Raw genomic sequence first — 24,264 nt, forward strand, 5'->3', positions numbered from 1 at the left:
TCCCAGCCCTTTGATTCCAGTGCTGTGGCCGCTCGCAGCTCCCACCTCTGCCTGGTGTCCAGGAGCTCAGGCTGGATGGAGCCTTGCTTGCTAGTGGAGGACCCTGGCAGGGCCTGCTGTCCCCTGAGGCTGAGGAGACAGAGTTGTGGTGAGTCTGGGAATGTTGCAGTGGGGCTCCACATCGAGGTGGTGGATAACTGCTCCTGGTGAGGGGGTTTGATGTCCCAGCCACAGGAAGAAGGCAGTCCTCGCTTTATCCTTTCCTGGGACAGTGAACTGGGCCCAAGTAAGGCAGAATTCTCTAAGGTGCTGATGAAGTTTGTTCTTTTCCATAAAGCCACTCACCCTATCCCACACCCAACTCTTTCTTCCTGCTGTTTGCTCTTCCCAGATCACATTCCTTCCCTGGCTCCGTGGGTCCGAATCTTGCATGTACACTGGGCCTGGCTTCTATGCTATCTTTTTTGAGATGCAAGACTGCCTGAGACTGGAAATTCAGCGCTGTCCTGTGGATCCAATGATGGCTACCCTTTCTGAGGGCCACTGTGTGCCAGGGCCTTTCCATATGTGTCTAAGGCACATGACAACTGGCAACCCACTTCCTCCAGCTCTGCTCTCCAGAGGAGGAAAATGAGGTTCAGTGGCTTGCCCAAGGTACTCTCAGCCAGTAAGTGGCCAAGCAGGAATTGGATCCCAGGCCTGTCTGACTCAAGACTCATGCTCTTCTGTCTCTCCCAGATATTGGAACAAAGGACATTGAATGGGAAGGAGTGTTTGGGGGAGAACAGGCTGAGGCTGAGTTGGGCTGGCAAGGAAGCCATGGGCATGGTGATCCCCTGGGCACCAAGGCAAGTGTCCTGGTGGAAGTGACGGAACAGGCACAACTGAAGTTGTTCCAGAGCAGACCCAGCTCATGTCTGAGGGAGGTAGGGCAGGACAGGCACACGGCTCAGAGAAAGACCTTATCCCCTGCCCTCTTTCCATCCTTGCCCCGAGACCGCTTTTCTGGTTCCCTTTGTCCCTCTCTCATCTACAAAGGCTCACCTTATTCTGAAACCACCTCCAAGAAGCCTCATTGGATTTAAGTAAAGAGCAAAGGCTTTGGAGTCAGACAAAGCTGTGTTAGATTCTTCTTAGCAGTGAGGCCTTCCTCTCTGAACCTCATTTCCCCACCTCTGATGCGGGACTGGTAATGCTGGCCTGCAGGCCAGACTCTAGCTCTTCTCTGCATTTTGCTTGCACCCTCACATGCTTCCCAGGACCCCAGGTGCTCTTGAGGGCATGCCTGCCCCATGTGATTTGTACCAGCCTGCAGGCTATTTTATCTTCCGATTTTCTGGTGTGTTTGGCCTCTTCACCCAGACTGGAAGCTCCTGGGGCCAGACTGTCCCTCATACGTCTCCTCTGGAACCCCCACAGGGCTGGCAGGCCAGGCCCTTCACAGCTACTTGGAGGCAGTTGAGCACTGGGAGAGAGCATGGGTGCTCAGCCAGGCAGGCTTGAGTTCTAGTCCTGGCTCTGCCACTTCTTAGAGGTGTGATTTCAGTTTTCCTGTCTATAACATGGTGTCAGTATGAGTACCTACTCAGCGGTGATTGTGAAGATTTAATGACATAAAATATGGAAAGTGCTTATAGTCCAGTGCTTAACACATAGTAGGCACTCGATACATAGTAGCTATTGTGATTGTTGTTGGTGGTGGTTAATGCCCTTTTATTCATTTGCTAACAGAGATCAGTTGGGGAAGGACACTTTGAAGGTCTTTGAGTTGACCACGTGTTTGCATTGACCTTTCGGCTTCCTCAGCAGCATCTTTTGCTCGCTTTTTGCTGATCGTCTGCTCTGAGCAAGGCCCCACGCACTAGGTGTACTGAAGTGAATCCTGTCCTCAGTGAGCTCCCAGTTCAGGAGCGTGTCTGGGGTGCTCCCTTCCCTCAGGCCTCCTGTGACTTATCTGATGGCACCGAAGAATGTTCTCACCCAAACTGGGTCTGACTTGATGACAAGGTTGATGACAAAGGTAAGAACACAGGTTTTAGTGGGTTGCAGCCCAGGACTGAAAAGCATTTACTTCTGAAATCTAGCCTGGTGCCAAGTCAGTAAGGTGTCCTAGATGGTGTCAGGTTCACAGGGAGTGGAGAGGTTGGGCTCTGGAGTCAAAGATGGGCCTGGGTTTGAGTCCTCACTTTGCAAGGCCAGGGCACACATGGCCTCCCAACCATAGCAGTCAGAGCCTGAGGAGGCATCGAGCTCATTGAGTTCGTCTTTCCGGAGGGAGACTTGAACGAGGTCACATGATAGAGGTAGGAGGAGGCCCACTGTTGTCTACAGATGGGGGAAAGCAGGAGGAGTTTTTCTCACCTTTCCTACTTCTGTCAGTCCCCACTGGGCAGCCCACTCTGACCCTCCAGCACTGCCCGCTCACTGCAACCTTTCACTTTTGCCTGCTCCTCTCCCTCCCACCCTCAAACCCTTTACATTCATTCATCAAGTATCTGTCGATTACCTCCTTTCAGCAGGTCAAGGCACTGGGGCCAGGCAGTGACCAAAACACACAAAGGCAATCCCTCATGTGGCCCTAATGCCTGCTCAGTCAAGTACTCACTTCCCCTTTTCCCAGCCACTCCAGACACAAATCTACCAAATTTTCAGCTTATAGCACAGAGTTTGGCCTCAAATCACACAGAGTCCTTATCATTCACCATTACTTCATCTCCTGTCTTGGCCCTGTGGGCCAAGAGCATGGGTAGTAGCCTCCACTACAGGGAACTCAGGGAGCATGGAGTTGGAGGCTGAGACCTTGGGTAATGCTGGCAGTCATGGCATTGCCCCTGCGAGCCCGGGGCGGGTGAAGGAGCCCCTCATTTGCATCATCTCCAAATCTAGGAGGTTGGTCCTATGATTGTCCCCATTTTACAGGGAGGAGGTCACTGAGGCTTAGAGAGGGGATAGAACTTGCCCAAGATCTCATAGTCAGGAGGTGGCAGATGCAGGGTCTGGGCATGTGACCACCCTCTGCTGGCTGAGCCTCCTTTCCCAGGTGTACCATGGGAACATTACAACCTCACAGAGTTGTCGTGAGGATGTCTGATGCAGGAGCACATAGTAGGTCCTCGACAAATGTCTCTTTAATCTCTAAGGAGTGCCTGGGTGATGCACATGGTTAAGTGTCCGTCTATTAACTGAAAGGTTGGCAGTTTGAATCCACCCAGAGGCACCCCAGCAGAAAGGCCTGGAAATCTACTTCCAAATGTTCATAGACATTGAAAACCCTATGGAGTGCAGTCCTACTCTGACACATGTAGGGTCGACATGAGTTGGAGTCAGCTGGATGGCAACTGTTGGTTATTTTTTCTTCTCTAACTATGGCCTGGATCGTTGGTGGGATCTGTTGGCTGTGTCCTCTTCCACAGCCTGAGGCCATGACCCCAGCCAGGCTGCTCATGTGTGTGGGCTTCAGCCAAACTCCCTAACACCAATAGCTCAGGAGTATGAATGAGCTGGCGGGCTGAAGCCCATGATGATGAGGATGGCAACATTGATTACTGACGGCTCCTCTTAGGTCAGGGTCATTGGATCTTTGTGACAACCCTCTGAGGTAAGCACTAGTGCCGGTCTCATGGACAGGTGAGGACACTGAGGCTCCAAGGAGTGAAGTCACTTGCCCAAGGTCTTACTTGCCCCTGCTCCCGTCCTCCTGCCTCATCAACCCCTGCATTTCCTGAGGCCAGTGCTTTGCCCTCAGGCCTCAGGATTTTTCCTCTTGGCACTCCCTTTTCCTCTTGTTCAGTGGAAAATATAGAATTTTCCAAGAGGAATTTTACCAGGGAAAAAAACCAGAAAATACAAAAATGGGGAGATGGGTGAAAGGGCAGAGAGCTCAGACTCCAAACACGATGGACATGTGCCTGGTGGGGCTGGCCTGGGTCAGGGTACCTTGACTGAGCTCTGAGGGGACTGGATGCTTGACCTAGCCACTCAGACATTAGCCTGGTTTAGGCTCTAGCCAGAACTGGTAGGATTCTCAACATCTCCAAAACTTGCTGAGTCAGGCCTGGGTGCCCCCTCCTTGGCTTCTGTGGCCACAAGTAAGGCAAGCACTTCTCTACTGGGTCTTGAGGATGCTTACTGGATTCAGGCCAGCACTGGCCCATGCAGCTGTGCCCCTTCAAGTCCTTGCCCCAACCTGTCTCCTGTCATTAGATGACATCCGTTGACTGTTCCATACCAGCCTCTGCCATGTGCTGGGGAAACAGGTACAAGAAACCTCACTTTGGCCTTCAAAGACCTCAAGGTTTAGTGACTGGGGAGTGGGAAGAGGGGGGAAGAGACAGGTATCACAGTTCAGTCCAAAAGATGTAAATAATAAAACAGTGTGAAGCAAACGGCTTAGAAAAAATGTGCATATGTATAAATACATAGAGAGCAAACGATAAGGCAAATGGGTTAAGATGTAAACAGTTGTTGAACCTGGATAAAAAGTATATAGGAATTTCTTGTACTATTTTTGCAACATTTCTGTACTCTTTTCAAAACTTTGTACCAAAACAAAAAGTTACCAAAAAAAGGAAAGGAAAAAAAAAAAAAAAATCCAGCGAGAACAAACAGCCACGGGAACCCCAAGGAAGGAGCCACCACCTGCCTGCAGGAGCTGGGAAGGGTTTGTGAAGAGGGGATGGCTGAGCTGGTTGAGAAGAGGTGTGGGCATTCGGGGTAGAGGACTTAGCGTGGACTAAGACGTGGACGGGAGGAAGGGTCTGGTCTATGAAACCCTGCGCCTTATCCATCAATTCATCCCGAACACTCACTGAACACCTGCTGTGTGTGAAGGGTTGTCCTGAGCTCGGGGTCATTGCTTGAGGCTTGTATCTGGGCCTCATCAAACGGGCAGCCACCGGCCCTCAGGAGTGGGCACCATCACCCTGAAGATCCTCCACCGCCAGGCCGTTCACTGGGTCTCCACCTCTTTTCCAGAGCAGCAATGTTCAGCAATGCCAAGCATGATCATGCCTTTTTGGCCCTGCCAGCTCCTAGGAGAATGGCTTCCAAATTTCTATCACAGTTGGTTTCCAACAACATCCACTTGGTTTGCCACAGCCCAGCAGCCCTAGCCATCCAGGACCACAGGTGCCAAGACAAAGGTTGGCTCAGGCAGGCATCCTCTTCCTGCAGCCTGAGCAAGTCAGAGGGCCCTGCTGACTGTTGGTGGCTCCGAAGTGTCAGTTTCATGCTCAGAAAGTAGAAAAAGCGGCAGCTGGTTTAGAGCACTCCCTTGAGGGCAAGGAGCCTTCCCGAAAAGTCAAAAAACAAAACAAAAACAAAAAAACCCGTTGCCTTTGAGTCGCTTCCGACTCATAGCAACCATATAGGACAGAGTAGAATTGCCCCATAGAGTTTCCAAGGAGCGGCTGGTGGATTTGAACTGCTGACCTTTTGGTTAGCAGCCGAGCTCTTAACCGCAGTGCCTTCTAGTTTCATGGAATGTTCTCTGTGCCCTGGCCCACCTTCCTTTGGCTTAATGCCTTCTCATCTTTCTGGTCTTAGCTGAGCGCCTACTTCCTCCAGAGAGCCTCTGCTGATCACCCCACCTGGCCAGGAGAGGTGTCCACCTTTGTGCTCCCCCAGGCTCCTGTGCCCCCACCATGACAGCGTTTTCCCATCATGGGTAAGAGCACAGACTCTGCAGCGTTGTCTGTGCTCAAGTTCCGGCTCTGCCACTTCCTAGCTCCGTGACCCTGGACAAGTTACTTAACCTCTCTGTCCCTCAGTTTCTTCATTTGCAATATGGGGGCCTATCCCAAAGGGCTAGATGAGTTAATATTATTAAAACGGTGTCTGGTCCATAGGTAGTGCTCTAGATGTGCAAGCAACTACCCCTACTATGTTGTAATGCACTTATCTGCCTCCCCCCGGGACTCTGAGCCCGAGAGAATAGGAGCTGGGTCCTGTTGATCCCTGTGTTCAGGGTCAGGCACGCAGAGCTACTCAGTATGGTTTGTCAGATGCACAAATGAATGAGATGCACAAATACGTGAGCAGAATGCTAAGGTAGAAACAGCACTTGACCGGGATCTGGAGCGCCCCATTTTGCATTCTGGGGCTACTATCAACTCTGAGGAAGCCTGGGCAACTAAGTCTTTTTCCTACCTAAGCCTTGGTGTCTTCTATAATGTGAAGCTGGGACTGAATACATTGCACACTAACGTGCTGCGGCCCAAGCACCAGCCCACTTGCCCCACTCACCTCCCGCGTGGGTCCATCTACCCCAGGGTCCAACGACCGCATTGTTTATGTTCCCCATCATAGTATTCCCCACCCATCAAAGTGGTGGTTTCTTTGGGCGGCCCAGGGCCCAAACCCCTGGCACCATGGCCAGCCCCAGGACCCCCCACCTCTCAACGGCTTCCCTCACCTTGCGTTACCACCTTGCCAAAGACTGGCAGGGAGTCAAGCGTGGAGCAGTTCCAGCGCCGGTTCCGGAACTGGTACTGGCACTCCTCAATGGCGAGCTGGGCACCGCGGCGCACTGAGTCCATCACCTCCAGGTTCCGCTTGCACATCTGCACCTGCCTCTGGATTAGGCCCTTGAGCTTCTCGCACGTTTCCTCCTCCGAAATGCTCCCCACCGATGACAGCTTGGCCAAGTACCTGGGGAGAGGGCGGCAGGAGGTGGAACGCCATGCACAGCCGGCCCCAGGGCCCCTGCCCCCTCCTCTTTCCATTCCTAGACAAGGCCTAGACCCCAGCCCTGGGGTCTGGAAATGACTGGTCCCAGCAACTGGTCCTGGTGGCTGACTTCTTTCTGGATGCCGTGACAGGCCCTTCTGCCTGGGGGGCCAGCAGGGCAGGAGTGCTGTCTTCCACAAGACGGCCCGTCTCCAGACAGAGCAGGCAGCAGGACCCCCAGCCATGGGCTCCTTCCTCACCCCGGGGGCCTCCGCACCAGTGTCTGTCTTCCTGATGGTATCCTGTATCTCATTGACCTATGGACTCCTACACATCCTGGGGGGCTGGAGCTGCTGTCTGCCTAGGGTATCTGTTTTCCCACACCCCAGACGGGGACCCTGGTGACCTTAGTCTACCTTCTGGCTGCCAGCGAGGCTAAGTTCCTCACTGCCAATTGTATCCCAGGATGGCCAGATGCAGGCTAGTGTCATTGCTGCAGCCCTCAGAGTTGGGATAATGAAGGCCAAGATGGGCTATGGGGTTGAGAGGGGGGGACAGGACATGGGTGTCTGGGGGGCTTTTAAAGATAAGGTTTGCCGTGCTATACCCTCCACTTCTTGAGCTTTTTAGCCTTAAAGTGGGGGCAACGATGCTTGCCCCACCTCATAGGGTTAATTGTGAGGGTCACAATCCATGTGAAGGCTCTGTGACTAGGGAAGGGGTTGTAAATGCTTCAATTTCAGGGGAGGACAGGAGTGAGCACACTGTTTATTGAACACCTACTATGTGCCACACACTGCGGCAGGCACTTTGCCCTGTTGCACCCTCCCCACAAATTTGTGAGGTAATAATTATTCTGCCCGTTCTATAGATTCTGAAATAAAGGCTAAGAGAGTGATGTGCCCAAGGTAACACAGGTAGCAAGTGCTAGAGCCGTGCTTCAAACCCCTTCTAGCCCCTTGGGCCTTCCTATGGCCTGTCCTCCTGGGTGGTGGGTTGAGGGGCCCAGGAAGGTCTGCTCATCTGGTGACATACACTTTGAGAGCCAGCCAGAAAGTAAGAGGGCCTGGATCGAGGCTGCAAAAATGCTCACTGGGATGGGAGCAGAGCTGGGGAAGGCTCTGTGAGGGAGGAGCAGCTCCCCTCTCGAGGGAAGCCGATCCCTCATTAACTGAGCACCTACTAAGTATAAGCTGCTTTTCAGAGAGGTGACATGCCTGGGTCCTGGTCACCCAGCTTGTAAGGGCAGCCCTGGATTGGAGCCCAGGTCCAGATGGCCCCTTGGCTCGTGTCCTAAGCACTGCCTCTACCTTCTCCATCGTCCCGGGCCAGGGCCAAGAGCACATCGAAGGTGCCCAACAAAAGGCAGCAGCAGCTGGCAGTGGGAGGAGAGCTGAGGGGTGGCCTTCTCTCCGTCCCCTGCCTCCTTCCCCATGTGTCCACTGGGGAGGTGTCTGAGCATCTTCTGGGCAGGGCTGCCAGGCTCTTGGAGGAAAGCAGAGTGCAGAGAACGACAGACTTAGGGAATGCTCCCTGGCAGTGGTCTGGCCCAAACTCTCATTGTACAGGTGAGTGTGCTGAGGCCCAGAGAGGGAACAGGGCCTTCCTGTGGCCTCCCAGGAGGAAGCTGAGGCCCTGACTCTACCTTCAGCCTCAGCCATCCAGGTCAGGGGCTCGGGACAAAGGAGAGTGAGTGTCCTGCCACCCTGGACTCTGCAGTGAACCAGGCCCCCAGAGACTTCTCCAGCAAACTGGGGCTGCCAAGGTGGGGGCCTTCTGGGGGTGAGAGGTAAGGATGACGTTGCACCTGATAACCAAACCAACCAAACCCAGTGCCGTTGAGTCGATTCCGACTCCTAGCGACCCTATAGGATGGAGTAGATCTGCCCCACAGAGTTTCCAAGGAGTGCCTGGCGGATTCGAACTGCTGACCCTTTGGTTAGCAGCCGTAGCACTTAACCAGTACGCCACCAGGGTTTCCTTGCACCTGATAAGCTGCATAAATTTCTTATCCTAGAAAAGACCATGGGAGAGGCAGAGCCGAGGGGCTGAGTCTGAGTCCTCAGGCAGGCAATGGCTTTCTGGGACTCAGTTTCCTTGTCTGTAGCATGGAGAAGATAGCAGTGGTTCTGCCTGTGTCAGGGGGCTACTGTCAGAGGCCAAAGGGATCCTGTGGGTGAAAGATGGACTGATGTAGGGCCTGAGGCCATGAGGCAGGAACTCGAATTTGTTTGCTGAATGAAGCAATGAATGAATGACAACCGAATGGAAAAGTACATGGAAAGTGTTATTAAAATAGGAGACATATTTATGACTGTGGTAATAAGGACAGCTAAATTTTATGGAATTTAGCTAGGACTAGCCTAGGTACTCAGCTATGAGTCACAACTGACTCGACAGCAATGGGTTTGGTTTGGTTTTAGCCTAGGTACTTCACTTACAGTATTATTTAATCCTCTCAGCAAGTCAATGAAACTCCAGAGGAGGAAACTGAGGCACAGCCAGGCTAAGGAATTGGCTTTGTGTGCAAGGTTACACAGCTGGTAAGGGGTGGAGCCAGGATTTGAACCTGGTCGTGCCTGACTTCACAGCCTTCGATGGAGACAGTAGTCTTTTATATGCAGCTCAAGGATTAGAATTGGGACCGGTGGGCAGAAGTCGTAGGGAGCTGGGGTGGTTCACCCTAAGGTTAAGGGCCAGGGTGGGCTGCCTGAGGTGTGCAGGATTTGATCAGTCAAGCATGTGAGTTGGACCAGAGCAATGGTTCTCAAATCCAACGGTGCATCAGAAGCATCTGTGGGATTTGTTGAAAATGTAGGTACCTGGGCCCCACACCAGGTGAGGCCTGGTGGGCATCTCGGTTTTTAACACTCTCCCAGGTATGGTCACCCAGCTGAGCTGGCACTGGCCTGGAGGGCATTTAGGGGGATGCTCTGGGTAACTGCTGGTGACATTTCCTGCTAAGCCCGAAGAGGGAGACCTAATTCAGGGATACTGCTCTCCTCACCACTGAACAGGCCTCCTGAGATGCTTCCTCACCCCCCTGGACATGGGCTGGTCTGAGTCTGTCTTTCCTCATCTGCCTGTGGAGATAACAGCTCCTCTCGCGGAGGGCAGCTGAGAGAAATGGACATCTGGCTCTCAGCAGGCACACTGTAGGGATTTGTAATGGTGAAGGTCTCTCCTCTTCTGGCAGCACGGGTGAGTGGGAGGTGGGGGGCAGCCCAGTTCCCCTCTTCCCCTGTACTCCTCGTCTTCTGGGCCTTCTCTGTCTTCACCAGGCCCTGCCCAGAGGAGGCAGAGACTGGCAGTGTCCTGAAGTGGCCCGAAGCTTTCAGAGGGGAGATGAGGGTGGAAGATGACTGAGGGGCAGGGAAGTGTGCATCTGAAAGGGAAGGAGGCTGGCCTGGCTCCTCAGCCCTGCCTGGTTACTCCCCCTTCCTGGGCTAGCTGCGGGAAGGGGTCTCCTAGGGACCCAGTCCCACCTGCTGTTCTTGGCCTGCAGGGGGCGCCAAGAGCCCAGCTACTGGCGATGGGCCAGGTCCATGTTTGGGAGGTCAGGGGTGTAGGTTGAGTGACAGGACAGGAGTTGCACCTGAAGTTGGATCCTACTCTGCTTGGACTCAGACTTGGCCTTTTGGAGGGGGGTGGGGCCCTATTCCCTCTGACACTGGGGCACAGAGCAGGCCTGTCCTCATCCCAGCCTCTGCTCCCTCTCTGTTCAGCCGAGGTGGCCAGGTCAGGCTGTGCTAGCCCTGGCCTCTGGTGATGGGGGTAGTGGTGAGGCTTCTTCTGGCAGGGAGGAGCAGGCTGTGTGACCTTGGGGAAGTCCCCACTGCACTCTGGGTCTCAGTCTCCCCACGGGTACAATAGACTAGTGGGCCTGTCCAGCCTCGGCCTTTTCTGCTGTCTGAGTTGACAGTCCTCCTTCTACAGACTGGAGTGGGGGTCCAGGCTGAGAGATGGAAATCTCGTCATTGAGCAAGGAGTGAGCCGCCCACCCCCTCTGCCCTCAGCTCAGAACTCCATGAGGGGAGCTAGGCTGAAATGACAGTAGCAGGGATTTAGGGGTGAGTGCAGGGCTGCCACGGCCATGAGTCACTGGGACAGCTTCCAGCAAGAAACTGAGAAAACTCTTCTGCTGAGGAGCCTCCCTGTCCCCATGCCTGGCATCAATGCCCACCACCCCCAGCCCCTGTCTTCATCTGGCACAACAGCTATCCCCTTCCACGCCACATAAGGCACAGCCCCATCCCCGGCCTGCTCTCCCTGATCCCAGGGTCTTGCCTGCGAAGGGCTGGGTGCTGGAGTTGGGAACAGAGGGTGGAGGGAGGTAGGATCCCAGGCATCACAGACCCTTGCGTGCACTGCTTCAGCTTGGGTGCCTGACCTAATTTTATAGGTGAGCAAACTGAAGCCGAGAGAGGCAAAGTGGCTCACTCAGAGTCACACAGCTGGAGAGTGGCAAAGCTGGGATGCAAGCCCAGCCTGGTCTGCTTCTCATCGCTTCACTGTGGCCTTGCCCTGTTTGATGGCTGAGAGGGGCCCACTTCACCTGTGTCATATCTGTCTGTCCCTCAGCCTCCTCAGTGCCTAGCACAGATGTGGCCCGCAGGAGGTGTTCAATACCTCCTTGCAGCAGGAATGGAGGGCTTGTCCTGCCTTGGTCCCCTCTGCTCGCCTCCTGGCAGAGCACACAGCATAGGGACAGCAGGGGCTGAGGACTGAAGACAAGGCTGCCTCTGGAGCCCTTCCTGCCCTTCGCCTTCAGCTGCCGAAGGCTGGGAGACCCTTTGGGGCTAGGCCCTACTGGTCCTGGGGACCCCAGGAACCTCTCCCTGGGCCCTAAGGTGGCTCAGCCTTTCCTCCAGAGCCATGCATGCCACTCGCCGACCCTGGCATTGGACCAGGCTGAAATATCCACTGCACCATCCATTTCTAGGGGAGACAGAGTGCCTGGGCGTGATCAAAGGTGGCCACAGCTGGCCTGGGCTGAGCCTGGGAGGGCCTCGACCATCCCTGCTTTTTCTCTGCTTCTGGTGGCACTGCCCCACTTTAGACTTCTTTCTGCCACTGCTGAGCAATTTGCCACTGGCCACCTGGCCACCCAGGCCTCTCGAAATGGCCATGCCATCAATTGGGTTACCCTGCCAGTGTGGGCCGCCCCTGCCCCAGAGCCTCTCTAAGGGGGACTGCAGGTCCTTGAGGCCCCTCCCAGGAAGCCCCCCCTGCACCCGGCCTGTGCCTGCAGCCTCCAGGCTTGAGGGCCCTGCCAGGGAGATCAGATCCTCTCGGCCACCTGCTGTTTTCATTAGAAACTAAAATTAGCTGGGCTTGTCCCAAGCTTTTCCAGGTTTGCTTGCTTTTTTAAAAAAAACATACAAATTCCTAGAGGAAAACCTGCACCTCTCGAACTCCTCCCTGGCTCTTGCTCTGTGAGTCCAAAGGAGAGGGGACGGGAAATAGCTGGAGCGTTTGGGAGGCCAACCAGATCAGTGTCGTGGGTCCTGGCCCGCGGGCGTCCAGGTGGGGGCTGGGACGCCGGCCCAGGCCTCTCTGCCCCCTCCCTTTGGCCTCTCCGCCTGCCTGGGCCACATTTAGAGCCTCCTCAGGAGCGGTCGTGCCTGCGATACCAGGGTGGAAGGAGGCCAAGGGGCGGGAGGAGGAGCCGGAAGGAAGCCCAGTGCCTACTGAGCAAGAGCTACCGTGGGAGCCGAAGACCAGGGTGAAAGCAACAGCGACTACAGCTCCATCCAGGACTGTGTTCTGGGGTGAGGGTACCTGCTCCCCCAAGGCCCTTACGGCACCTGCTCTCCTCCAGTCATTTTCAGGCTTCTTCCCATGTCTATAACCATGGTCTTAGACTCCTGTTCTCCTCTCCCCCAGGGCACCCTAGCCCCTTGGACCCTTGTCCCCAGCATGGCACACTGGTTCAGGGGATGCACCTTGGAGCCCGGCAGCTTTGTCAAAATCCCATCTCTGCCACTATGGACTATGTGACCTGAGGCAAAATAGTAAAGATCCCTGAGCCTCAGTGTCTTCATCTATACAATGGGGGTAATAACACTTTTCACCTCAGGAGGATGAAATGAATTACATGTCTGCAAAGCACTTCATAGAGTAGGTGCTCTCCCCCTACTGGCAAGATTATTATATTATCATTATGAAGAGGTTCACCATCACCTTCATCCCAAAGCCTACCCACAGTCCCTGTAGCTGGCCTCTCTACTGGACCATCACCAGCCACTGGGTTCTGTCCCTTTGTTCTTCTTTTGCTGGCCTCTGACAGCCACCTAAGGCCCGAGCGCACTAAGGGTTGGAGCACACTCCCACTAGGAGCGGTGGATCGCTTGAGCCGTGATTCCCAGCTATAGATTTTGGTCAGAACTTTCTGACGGAGCACGCAGAGTTACAGAACGTGTTTCCAGAGATTCTGACCCACCAGTCAGACCCTCTGAGGACCAGGTGTATGAAAGATTGGGTGGGGGCGATGGTGCTCTTGGGAAATCAGGGGCTGGTGACACTGGAGAGAAGGACAGGGACAGCAGGGGCTGGAGACACTGGAGAGAGAAGGACGGGGACAGCAGGGGCTGGGGACACTGGAGAGAGAAGGACGGGGACAGCAGGGGCTGGGGACACTGGAGAGAGAAGGACGGGGACAGCAGGGGCTGGGGACACTGGAGAGAGAAGGACGGGGACAGCAGGGGCTGGGGACACTGGAGAGAGAAGGACAGGGACAGCAGGGGCTGGGGACAGGATCAGGTGTGCCAAGGGGACTTGGCTCAGTTGTTTCTGGGCACGTGAGATGACAGGAAGAGTGGGACCTATGTTCCCTTGTCACTTGTGCTAGTCAACAATAGTCACATGCCTCAGTATATCCTATTGCAACAATGCAGGGTTGGCCAGGCAGGTATGGCCACCTCCATCTTACAGATGAGGAAACAGAGGCTCAGACAGGGATGTGTTCAAGGTCATACAGCCAGTCAGGGTGGGTCAGGATTTGAACACAGGCCATTCTGGTTCCCAAGCCTGGGGACTGGCTGGTAAGGACCAGGCTCCAAAGATGGCCCAGGGCACCCAAGGGTGTGATGGTTTGGCAGTCAGTGGACTTGAGGGAGGTGGCCTGATTTTCCATTGGTGAGTCCCTCTAGAGCCCCACGTATTTTCTGAACCACAGTGAGGGCCTGTGCCGTAGGGGCTTCTGAGCTGCTTTTAGGAGTGAGCAGTGCTGGGGAGGGCCGTGTCCTGGTAGTTATGTGGCTACCTGGAAGGCGCCTGGACCTGTGGTCTCTGCAGCTATCAGAGCCATGGAAGGAGTTGTTGCTCCTGGCCTGAAGCCCCCCAGCCAGTGAGGAGAAACGCACATGGTAATTTACAGGTGGTGGGTGCTGCCTCCCTCCACCTTCTTCCCATCTTGGCATAGCTCTAGGGTCTCAATACCCAGTCAAGTTCTCTTTGCTCCAAGTACATGTCTCTAGCTGGAGGCCTCCTTTGGAGCCGAGCCCCCACTCCTGTGCTGAGGGCTCTAATTCCTCGCTTTCCTACCTCCTGGCATCCCCAGCTCCTCAGAGGTCTTAGCATCCCATTTCCTGTCTCTTGGCTTCCCAGTCTTCTGTACTTCCAGTACCCTGGTGCCCCTGCTCTTTTATGTTTCACTCTATGTCCCCCACTTCCTGTTTGGGAGCCCCCTCACTGCCATTTTCCAGTGGAGCTGGTGGCTAATCCAGGGCCAGGAAGTGGCCGCTCAGACCTGATGGCTCCAGAGCTGTGCCCGAGGTAAGAATTGTCCATTTCCTGGGGCATTTGTGGTTGTGGGGTGAGTGGGCGTCACATTTTGGGAGCACTTTTTTTGACCTCACCTTGCCCCCTAATTTGCCAGCAGAGAGCTTCTTCTTTGCAAAGACCTACCCAGCTCCTCATTCCCAGACTGCCTTTCATGCCCTTGTGACTGACTATTGAACCGTTGAGCCCTTGAGCTGTCCTCCCTAGCTTGGGGGAGGGAGCCCTGGGCGTGGGGAGCAAGAAGGGATGGATGAAACCACAGCTGACCCATCCAGAGCCAGTGCTGGCTTCCTGGAGGAAGGCTTATACTCTGCTGGCCCCAGGTTTCCAGCAGGTTACTCTGTCTTGGCGTATCCATTCTAAATACTCAATTCAGGGAGCGTCTATGACCGAACCCCTCTTCCCCAAACCAGGACAGATGGGGAAACCTTGCTCCTCCCTTGCTCACCACCTCCAGCATAGAAAGATTGGCTAGGGGTAAGGGGGTACAGGCCTGTTTTCATCTGCTCCAGAGAAAGTTCTGGAAAGATAGTCAGAAGACCTGGGATCAAGGTGCAGCTCTACCACTAATATACTATGTGACCGGAAGTGCCTAGGACAGTGCCTGACTCAAGTAGGTCTTGACAAGTGCTTGATGTGTTCGAATGGGGCACACTAGGCCCCCCACTGGGAGCTGATCATCCCTGAAAACCCTCTAACTCTGATGCCTGTGTAAGCCTGGGGTGCAGGACAGCTGGGTGTCTCTGACTTGACAGGGAATATGCTGCTGCCTCTAGCCCTTGGGGAAGAGTTCCTGGACCCAATCCTGAGATGATAGGATTTGGGAACAGAGTGAGAAATAGGGTCTGAGAGGATGATTGAGAGTCACAGCAGGGAAGAGGCCCCTCAGCAATTCCCTGCTGCTTCCAATGGGCCTCTCAAAAGATACTTTGTGAGCTTCTGGAGGCTCCTTCCCTCCCCAAAGACCATCCCTCCCTCCCTCCAACCCCCTCCTTTCCTCTCTCTCCTCAGACCAGGTCCCCTCCACTGTGGGGGTTCGGACTTGGCTGGGGAACTTGTAAAACATAGTTTGGTTTCAAGTTTGCCAGGAGATGGGGAAGGTGGAGAGAGGTTTGGATGGGGAAGGGGGGAGCTGGCGGGTTCACGGCAGGGAGCGAGCCTTCTCTGAGTTTGGCTGAATCACAGAAGATGCAGTTCAGGACTCTGGAGATAAAACCTGGCAACCCCTGTGGAAATCTGGAGAGCGAGCATGGGGTCGCAGGTTCACCTTCCAGCTGGGCTCACCCAGCACGCACAGCTCTTGCAAGCTTGGTTGGAGCGCAGGGGTGGATGGAGGGGCTGACAGCAGGCAGCTGTCACCCCTGCCAGTGGCTCCCTGGCCAAGTCCATGCCCGGCTGGCCCGGCTGGCTCAGCCGACGCTTTTCTCCCCAGAGGGAGGAACAAGAGGAGGGAGGCTTGATGTAAATGCTTAGCTTCCCAGATGCACCCACAGGGCCGATCTGGGCGAGTTTCAACAGGTTTGGGGAGCACTGTCTTGTCAGAGGCTTGCTGAGTTGCTCAATTGCTAATCCAGGGTTGAGGGAATAAAGTCAAACCATAGCAGACAGCTGGGTAGGAGCTGCTGCCTGAGCAAACCCCCCGGGCAGAACCCGGTCATGGGGCCCCGTGACAGAGGTGTAAGAAGCTCAGCCTGGCTCTGAGGAGTCTGCTCTAGCCGAGGATCTGGGGGTCGAGCAGCAGACGGGCTGGCTGACCACCACACACCTGGACACCCACAGCCCTGACACTCACTTTGGCCCATTTTGGCATCACTGAGATGTAGGGCAATGAGGCTGAACCTCCTTCCTAGTGAGGGCTTTGAAGACGGGGTACCATTTGATAACAACTTCAAACCCTCTGTGGTGAGCAAGCCCTTTTTTTGTTCATCCATCAAATACTGACAGAGCACTTTGACGTGTCAGACATAAACTAGGCACTAGGAGGTTATTCAGAGGTGTTTATGCCACGGCCTTGGCCTCTAGATACTCAGAACTTTGTAGAATAAGAAAAGAAGTCACACTACTGGCCTATTGTTGTTGTTAGGTGCTGTCGAGTCGATTCTGATTCATAGCAACGCTATGGGACTGAGTAGAACTGCCCCATAGGGTTTCTAAGGCTGTAATCTTTAAGGAAGCAAACTGTCACATCTTTCTCCCCTCGGAGATGCTGACCTTACGGTTAGCGTTCGAGTGCTTGACCACTGCGCCAGCAGGGCTCCTTAAAGATAGCTTAGGAAACCCTATGGGGGCAGTTCTACTCTGTCCTATAGGGTTGCCATGAGTCAGAACTGACTCAACAGCACACAACAACAATCTTTACCGCAACAGATCCCCAAGTCTTTTCTCCCTCAGAGCCTCTGATGGGTTCGAACCCTCAACCTTTATGGTTAGCAGCTGAGTGCTTAACAATTGTACCACCAGGGCTCCTACAGGGTGTAGATATATATAATATGAAACTGTTTTATAGGTAGGGGATAAAAACCATGAGATTTGGATGCGTGAGAATAAGTCAAATTCAAGTCCTGCTTCTGATGTGCAAAATGAAGCTGGCTGGCTCAATAGGATGAAGGGTGTGAAAGTGCTTTGCAAACCTTGATTCTCAACTAGAGTGTGATGTTGCCCCCAGGGAATGTTTGGCAACGTCTGCAGACATTTCTGGTTGCCGCAGTGGCGGGGGTGGGGCGGCGGGGTGGGGGAGTACTATTGTATTGGCATATTGACATCTGGTGGGTAAAGGCCAGGGATGCTGCTAAACATTCTATGAGGCACAGGGCACCCCCCACAGCAGAGAATGACCCAGTCCAAAATATCAATGATGCCAGTTGAGAAACCCGCCTATAAACTGTAAAGTGCTATGAGTGTGTTAGTGATTATAATTCAATGCCCAGAGCTATGGGAGGTGCTCCAAGGAGCTGGGTTTTCACTACTTAGAGGGGCAGGAGGAGTCCTTTCTAGCTGGGAACTAGGGGACACTTCCTGGAGAAGACAGACCACACCTTTACCTGTGGGGCTGGCACTGCACACCTGGGCCAGCTCAGCCCCACACCTGGCCTAGTCATTGTGGCCAGAGTGCCAGGCCTCCCTCTGCCCTCAGCCAAGGGGGCTACACACCCCCCTGCTGGGCAAGCAAGTGCAAGGGAGCAGGCCCAAAGACACAGACCCAGGGAGGAGTGCGCCTGCCTCCTTCACCTCCCCTGAGTGGCACTAAAGGGTGCTCCCAGCCACAATGCCTCTGGCCAGCAAGCTTTGCCTGTGAACCAGGCTGGGCCTCCCTGGCTCTGTGAGGCTCTTGGGGGGCCCTGGTTCAAGAACAGGGAGGTGGCAGCCCAGGATCCTACCTGTGTGACCCATGTAAGATCATGGAATCCAGACAGAGCAGTTTGGGATGAAAGGGAGTTGGGAGCAGCAGCCTGAAGCCCATTCTCTCCATCATCCCTGTAGACAGGGACATAAGTATCCCAGCCCAATGACAGCAGCCCTCAGCGTCCAGCAGCAGTTCTGGCATGGGGCTTGGTGTCCTACCAGCACAAGCTCCTTCTTTCCTCACCAGCCCCCACAAGTGGGTATCATTTTACAGATGAGGAACTTGAGGCTCAGGGAGGTTAAGTAACCTGTCCAAGGTCACTCGGCTGCTAAGTGGCAGTGCTGGCATAGGACTCTGGGCAGTCTGTCCTGGAGACCCAGTTCTTAGCCACCCTGCTGGGCTGTCTCCGAGAGCAGCAAGGACTCCCTGCCCCTTGCCTCATGGACCTCTCCTAGGGCTCTGTACCATAGCCTTCTTTCTGGACATCCACAATAACAAAACCTTAGCTTATCTATTCCCCAACTCTTCCCAGTACTCTCATTTGGGGTTCAGAACAATCTGCTGAGGACTGTGGCCCAGCAGCAGGGAGAGACCCGCCCCAGGCCACCCAGCATGTGGAGCAGAGCTGGGACTGGAACTCAGGTCTTCCAATGCCAGTGCAGCTCAGTGCCAGGGAGTGGGGTAGGGGGGCATTCAGAAATGTTTCTGAGCCCAGGTCTGTGGCAGGACAGCCTCCTTGAGGGCAGAATCAGGGCCTGCAGGACTTGGGGATTTCTACCGACCGACTGCGTTCATCCATCCATCCCTCTCTCCATAGTGGAAGCTGCCACAAGCTGTCAGCTTGTTCCGGGTGCCAGATGCAAGTCTAATCAACAGCTTCCAGCTTCTCTGGACTTGCCCAGGCCTCAGGCTGCAGAGCCCTCCCAGCTCCAGGCTCTGTCCTGCCCAACAGCTGCACACAGCAGGACACCTGGTCTCCCCACCGGGCCACCCGCCCTTCTAAGACAACAGACAGCACCGGCACATGCAACCAGCCAGCCGACCAACCCTGGGTGCTAGGAGGGGACCGGACACTCAGGCCTTTCCTCTCAGTGAGTGCTGCAAGCCATCCTCTGGCTCACACTTAATAGGCACAGTGGCAGCCTTCATGCCTGAGTGGATATCTGCTTGCCCAAAGCTTTTCCTTCTAGAGGCAGCTTTTGGGTCAGAAGGTTCTGCCATTTACTAAGAGAGTGATTGTGGGCAATTACGTCTGTGATCTTCAGTCTTCTCGTCTGTAAAATGGGATTCTAACGTTGCCGGGATTTAGAACATGCAGTGGAAGCTATTATATTATTCTCATGATGCTACAACCTCCTGGCCAAGTCCCCCCCTGTGACTGATCCACCTCCCACTCCACTCCTTCCTCTGACAGCTCTAGCACAGACACTGACCCACCCCATTCGTGGTTTTGCTTTTACCTTGTCTGTCCACCTAGACCCCAAGCTCCTTGGAGGACAGGCTGTAATATCTCTTTCCCCAGGGCTCGCTGAGGGGTAGAGGCTGATAAATACAAGGCAAAGGACCCAGCCTGGGAATGTGCCCAGTGATCATCACAACCTCTCTTGTTGGGTGGGGTCTTGGGAAGACCCCTGCTCCTGTGGTCCCGGGCTGAGCAAAGACCCTTGGCTAGAAGTCCGGGGTGCAGCAGGAGTGAGCTGGGTCATCCAGAGACCTGCTTCGTGGCAACCTGAACCATCACCATTGCAGAGAACAGGTCTGCCAACCTCTCTTCTCCCTCTAGGCTGCCCCTCCTCACCCCACCCCCCATGTTGCAGGCACAAGAGCTGAGCTCTTGGAATTCCCTACCGTTTGTGTGACCCAAAGCTGGGGCTGCCTCCCTGGCTAGGATTCTGGGCTTTAATGTGGCTGAAGGTGAGTGGTGACACTACCTGGGCCACAGTGGCTCAATACTGGGAGGGCTTCAGGGAATGGGGTGTGGCGTTACTGCCTGGGAGCCAGAACACCTGAGTTCTGGTCTCAGCTCTGAGCTAGGTCCAGTAGCTTCCCCTCTCTGGTCCTCAGTTTTCTCATCTGTAAAATGAGCCCAAAGACTAAACACTCCAGAAGCACTGTCTGCTGCAGATGCCACTGTCTTCCCTGAAGGCCTGGGTCAGACACTTGAGTTGCTGCTTTTCTCTCTGTTCCTTGCAGCTCTCAGGGCTGGGTGGGTAGGTCAGACTCACTTTGGAGTCCACAGCTCTGAACGCAGGCAGTCAAGAGCCAGCTCCAGGGGCTCCAGGCTCCCCCAAGTCCAAACCAACTCCCCCCTTCAGCTCGGTGCCCTGGGCCCCACTCAGGGGGCTAGCCTCCAGGGGGGCAGCAGGAGGAGGTGGCGGTGCCCTGGTTTCTGTACACCCTGCCACTGCTCCTGAAGTGTTAATCAAATTAAGGCTCCAAGAAAAACAAAAGCTCTGCAGCCACTTCAGACTGCCTTGGAGTCGCTGGCTCTCAGAACAGCTGGGAGAATTCCACGTCACCTCCGTCCCCCAAGCCCTGGGTGGCTCTGACCCCAACTGAACACTCTCCTTCTAGCCTCCAGGTCCTGGCTGGCTGCAATGACCTCAGAGCAACAGACATTGGACACTTGGGGCAATTTCATGGGAGATATTTGTTCTTTGGTCTTGATGCAGAGAGAGAATTTTTTCCTCTCCCCCTGTTTCCATGGAAACCCAGCTACACTGCTGGCTGTCCCCCTTCCCACCTCATGCTTCTCAGATCAATATTGGAGCTAAGCTGCCACTGGCTGCCCACAGCGAATGGGGGCTGAGCTATGGGGAGGGGGATTGCTGCCAGGGTTAAGACTGGGGTATGGGGGCAGCTACAGAGGGGGCTTAAGGGGTCCAGGGTCCTCTTGCTTTCCCTGTTCACCCACTCACCTAGCTCATCCTCCTACGCCCCATCCCCCCAGTGAAACTTCTGTGCCTTCCCAGGAGCCGCATGAATGCAGGCCCAGTCAAGGAGAAACAGACAGACAGACAGGTCACTAGCGGTCACCACCCCTCCCTCCTTAGGCGAGCCACAGGGAGGTGGGGGGCTGTTGCCCCCTCAAAGGGCTAGACAGAGTTTCTTCCTGCCCCAGGGAGAACCAAGGCCCGGTCAGCGCCAGCTGGGGCTCTCAGAGGCCCCGCGCCCCGGCCCCTTCCCTTCTTCTACCACTGGCCCCCGCCTCCCAAAGAGAAACAGGTCCCTGCACGCCTCCAGCCCAGCCCGCAGCGCGGCGCAGCTCGGCACGGGGAGCTCGGTCTGGGACTTCTCGGGATTAACCTGCTGTTATGTCCGAGCCCTTCCCTGGAATGGGCTTCCTCAGCGACCTGTCAGCCCAGCTTGGGTTGCGTCCCGCGCCCGGCACCTCTCCCCGGCCGCCGTCCGGTGCTCTCACCCCTTGCGCCCTCGGGCGACCCGGGACGCATTTAGGCGCGGACGCCGCCGCCACCGCCTCTGGACTGGGAGTCGGACCCGGGTAGGGGGCGACCCGGGGGTTCCGGAGGGAGGCCCGGGCACCAGCGGTGACAGCGGCGAGGGAGAGCGAGCTTCCGTCCCGCGGCCAAGACACCTGCCGGGTGCCCCGCGCCCACTGCCCCGCGCCGCCTGGCACGGGCTGCTGCCCTGGGCCCTGCCCCGCCCCACCCTGCCCGGCCCGGCCGGCCCGGCGGGTCCCGGCCCCACTTACAGCCAGTTGCTCGCAGCGGCCGAGAAGACGGCGAAGACCAGGAGGCGCAGGGAACGCAGGCACGAGCGGGGACTCATGGTGTCGCCGCGGGCGCCCGGCGCGGGGCAGCGGCCGTGGCCGCGGGGGGCCTCCCGTCGGGGTGGCAGGTGGGAGTCCGCGGGCGGGTGGTTCGGGCGCGGCGCCGGGCGCGGGCCGGGGCGCGCGCGGCGGGCTCTGCCTCGGAGCTGCCGGCCGCCCTGCCCGCTGCTGCGCCCGCTGCCCGGCGCGGACCAGACTGTCAGCGCCGCCCCAGAGCCGGGATGCGGCGGCGGCGGAGGCGGGCGGGTGGCGGGGGGGCGGGCCGGGGGCGGGCCAAGGATGGGGTTACCTGGGCGGGCCCAGCGGCCCGGGACACCCCCCCGGGGGCGGGCCAGAGCCGCAGCGGCTGCTGCTGCCGTAGCCCGGGGGACTGGGCTTCTCCCCGGGCCTCTCCGGCCGGGCGCCCCGGAGGACTTAGGGCCGGAGCCCGCTCCAGGCACGCCTGTCTGCGCTCCGCCTGGCCCGGCTCGGCGAGAGGCGCGGCGACCCAGCTGCCTGGTCTCCGCCCGGGCTCTGGGGACAGGCGGGCACAGCTCCCCCAGCCCGCTGCTGCGGGCACTGCAGCGCCGCCCTGGTCGTCTTCCCCCTCCCCCCGCGCTCCCGCCAGCGCCTCGGAGCCGGGACCCCGGCCGGACCGTGGCAGACGGACCAGAGCGCGGCTCCCACTCGCGCGCACCCAGCCGCTTGCGCTCCGGCGTCCCGGGCTGCGCACTCCAGCGCTGAGCGCAGCAGGCCGCCCCCCGCCAGGCTCCTCCCTGCCTCTCGGCCCGCGAGTCCTCCGGGCCAGCCCCTCCCTGGCGCTTACCTCCCTCCAGCCTTCCGGGAGCTGGACGGGGCCTCCCCAGCTTTGGGCAGCTTGGGACAGTGGCCGGAGACTGCGGAAATCCGAAGCCTCTCTTCTGGCTAGCCGCAAGATCTGGGCGCGCCCTAAGCGGCAGGGTCTGGGCCAAGCCCCTTACCTCTCTGAGCCACCGTTTCCCCATCTGAGAAATGGACATACGACCCTGGGGTTGTGAGGATGGAAAGGTAGGGACGGTCTCATTTTAGAATACTCACCAGGTACTACTTGCGTTTTGGCTTTTTCTATGTGCCTGTTTTACTTACACTCCCCGACCTTGCAGATTCAGCATCTTGCTGGTCTCTCGGCCCCCAGCGCCTTGCTCGATCCCTGGCACAGTGAGTGGCTGCCGGTTTGTGGGATGCATGCATGGAGTGGAGTTGGCTGCCACGACCCACATCTAGAAAACTCAGTTCCACGTGATGATAACCCGCAATAGTTATCTGGCCATGCCCAGGTCATACCTGGATCTCTTTCTGCCTTAGGCTTTGTCCCACAGAACCACAGCTTCTCAGAGCTGGAGGCACCTCTTGTCTAGATGGGAACACTAAGGCCCAGACAGCGGCAGGGCTCTGCCTCACCTCACCAGGGCTTGGGGACAGAGCCAGGGACCAGGCCTATACCCTCACCCCTGACTGGGTGCTCTTCACTGTTTTAGGAGAATGAGGGCAATGGATGGTCATGTTTGGGTGCTGGGATGGTGCCCTTCACTATATAGAATCCCCCTGGGCTCAGCACAGGGGGTGAGGGGCTCAAAAAGCACTTGGGATTGAGACTGGGCAGAAGGTGGCAGAGATTTGAAAGGACCTCGCAGGAATACAGATGGAGGTTCATGTACCATATGTCTAAATATTTGCAAATTATGAATCAAGGTAACAAAATGTGAAATAAAATATGTTTTATTCTCCTATCTTGACAAACACACTTTCATAACAAACTAGAAGCTTTTGAACGTAGAATTCTCACACTCCTCGGACCTTGCAACGGAGCATGGTGGTGCAGGGGGAGGGGGCCCACAGTGTCTGACCAGTGCTCTCCCCCCCCAACTTCTGCCTCTGTCCTGCCCTGCAGGGGGCCTTGTGCACACGCCAGTGAACATCTCAGCCTGCACATGCAAACACTGTCCACACCCCACAGAGAGCTGGCCCTTGGCTGTTGTTCAGGCCCAGGGATGGGCACACAAGGGGTCAGTCAGTCCTCAGTGGAATGGAGCTGGGAAAGGCCCCCACACAGGCCCATCTGGGCAGGCAATTCCAGGGTCTCGGGTATCTGGAAGTCCCTGGGTGGTGCAAATGACCTGCTCTCATCTACTAACCTAAATAAAGGTTGGTGGTTTGAACTCACCCAGCGGCACCAAGGAAGAAAGGCCTAGTGATACATGTTGGTAAAGATTAGAGCCAAGAAAACCCTAAGGAGCAGTTCTACTCTGTAACACATGGGGTCGCCATAAGTCAGAATCAACTTGATGGCAATTTTTTTTTTTAATGTTTGTTTTTGGATACTCAGAGTGTGACCTAGAGGAAGGTGTACAAGTGGGCATGTCCCCTTGGCCCCTGGTGACTTTGAGCCGACATATTTGCTTCCTGGAGATTCAGTGCGTTGTGGTGGGAATAACAACAACAATAAAAATTTAAATAGCAATAGGCAGTTACTTTAGGGTGGCCAAATAATTTTCTTCCAAACCAGGGCATTTTTGAGAGTGACAAGAGACTCAAGCTGAAAGTGCTGCTGGGGTATCAGGCAGAAACTGGAACTGTGCCAGACAAACCAGGATGTACCATTCTGCTAAAATATCCAGCCCTTATAGGCCGGGCATTGTTCCAAGTGCTTTACGTTTTCACTCAC

The 24,264-nt window shown here is 55.9% G+C and overlaps 1 protein-coding gene across 1 annotated transcript in view; it reads right to left on the reverse strand.

Moving 5' to 3' along the window:
* WNT4 (Wnt family member 4) overlaps window positions 1-21,700 on the reverse strand; it is a 28,785-nt gene extending 7,085 nt beyond the window's left edge. Inside the window, exons 1-2 of the mRNA XM_049878213.1 lie at window positions 21,504-21,700; window positions 6,413-6,648 (exon numbers count right to left, since the gene is read on the reverse strand). Coding sequence (XP_049734170.1) covers window positions 6,413-6,648; window positions 21,504-21,580 — 313 coding nt within the window. The 5' untranslated portion in view covers window positions 21,581-21,700. The remainder of the gene's footprint in view (window positions 1-6,412; window positions 6,649-21,503) is intronic.
* Window positions 21,701-24,264: the final 2,564 nt, after the last annotated feature.

Source organism: Elephas maximus, chromosome 3 (genome assembly GCF_024166365.1).
Source record: "Elephas maximus indicus isolate mEleMax1 chromosome 3, mEleMax1 primary haplotype, whole genome shotgun sequence".
In the NCBI taxonomy this organism is placed as follows: Eukaryota; Metazoa; Chordata; class Mammalia; order Proboscidea; family Elephantidae; genus Elephas; species Elephas maximus.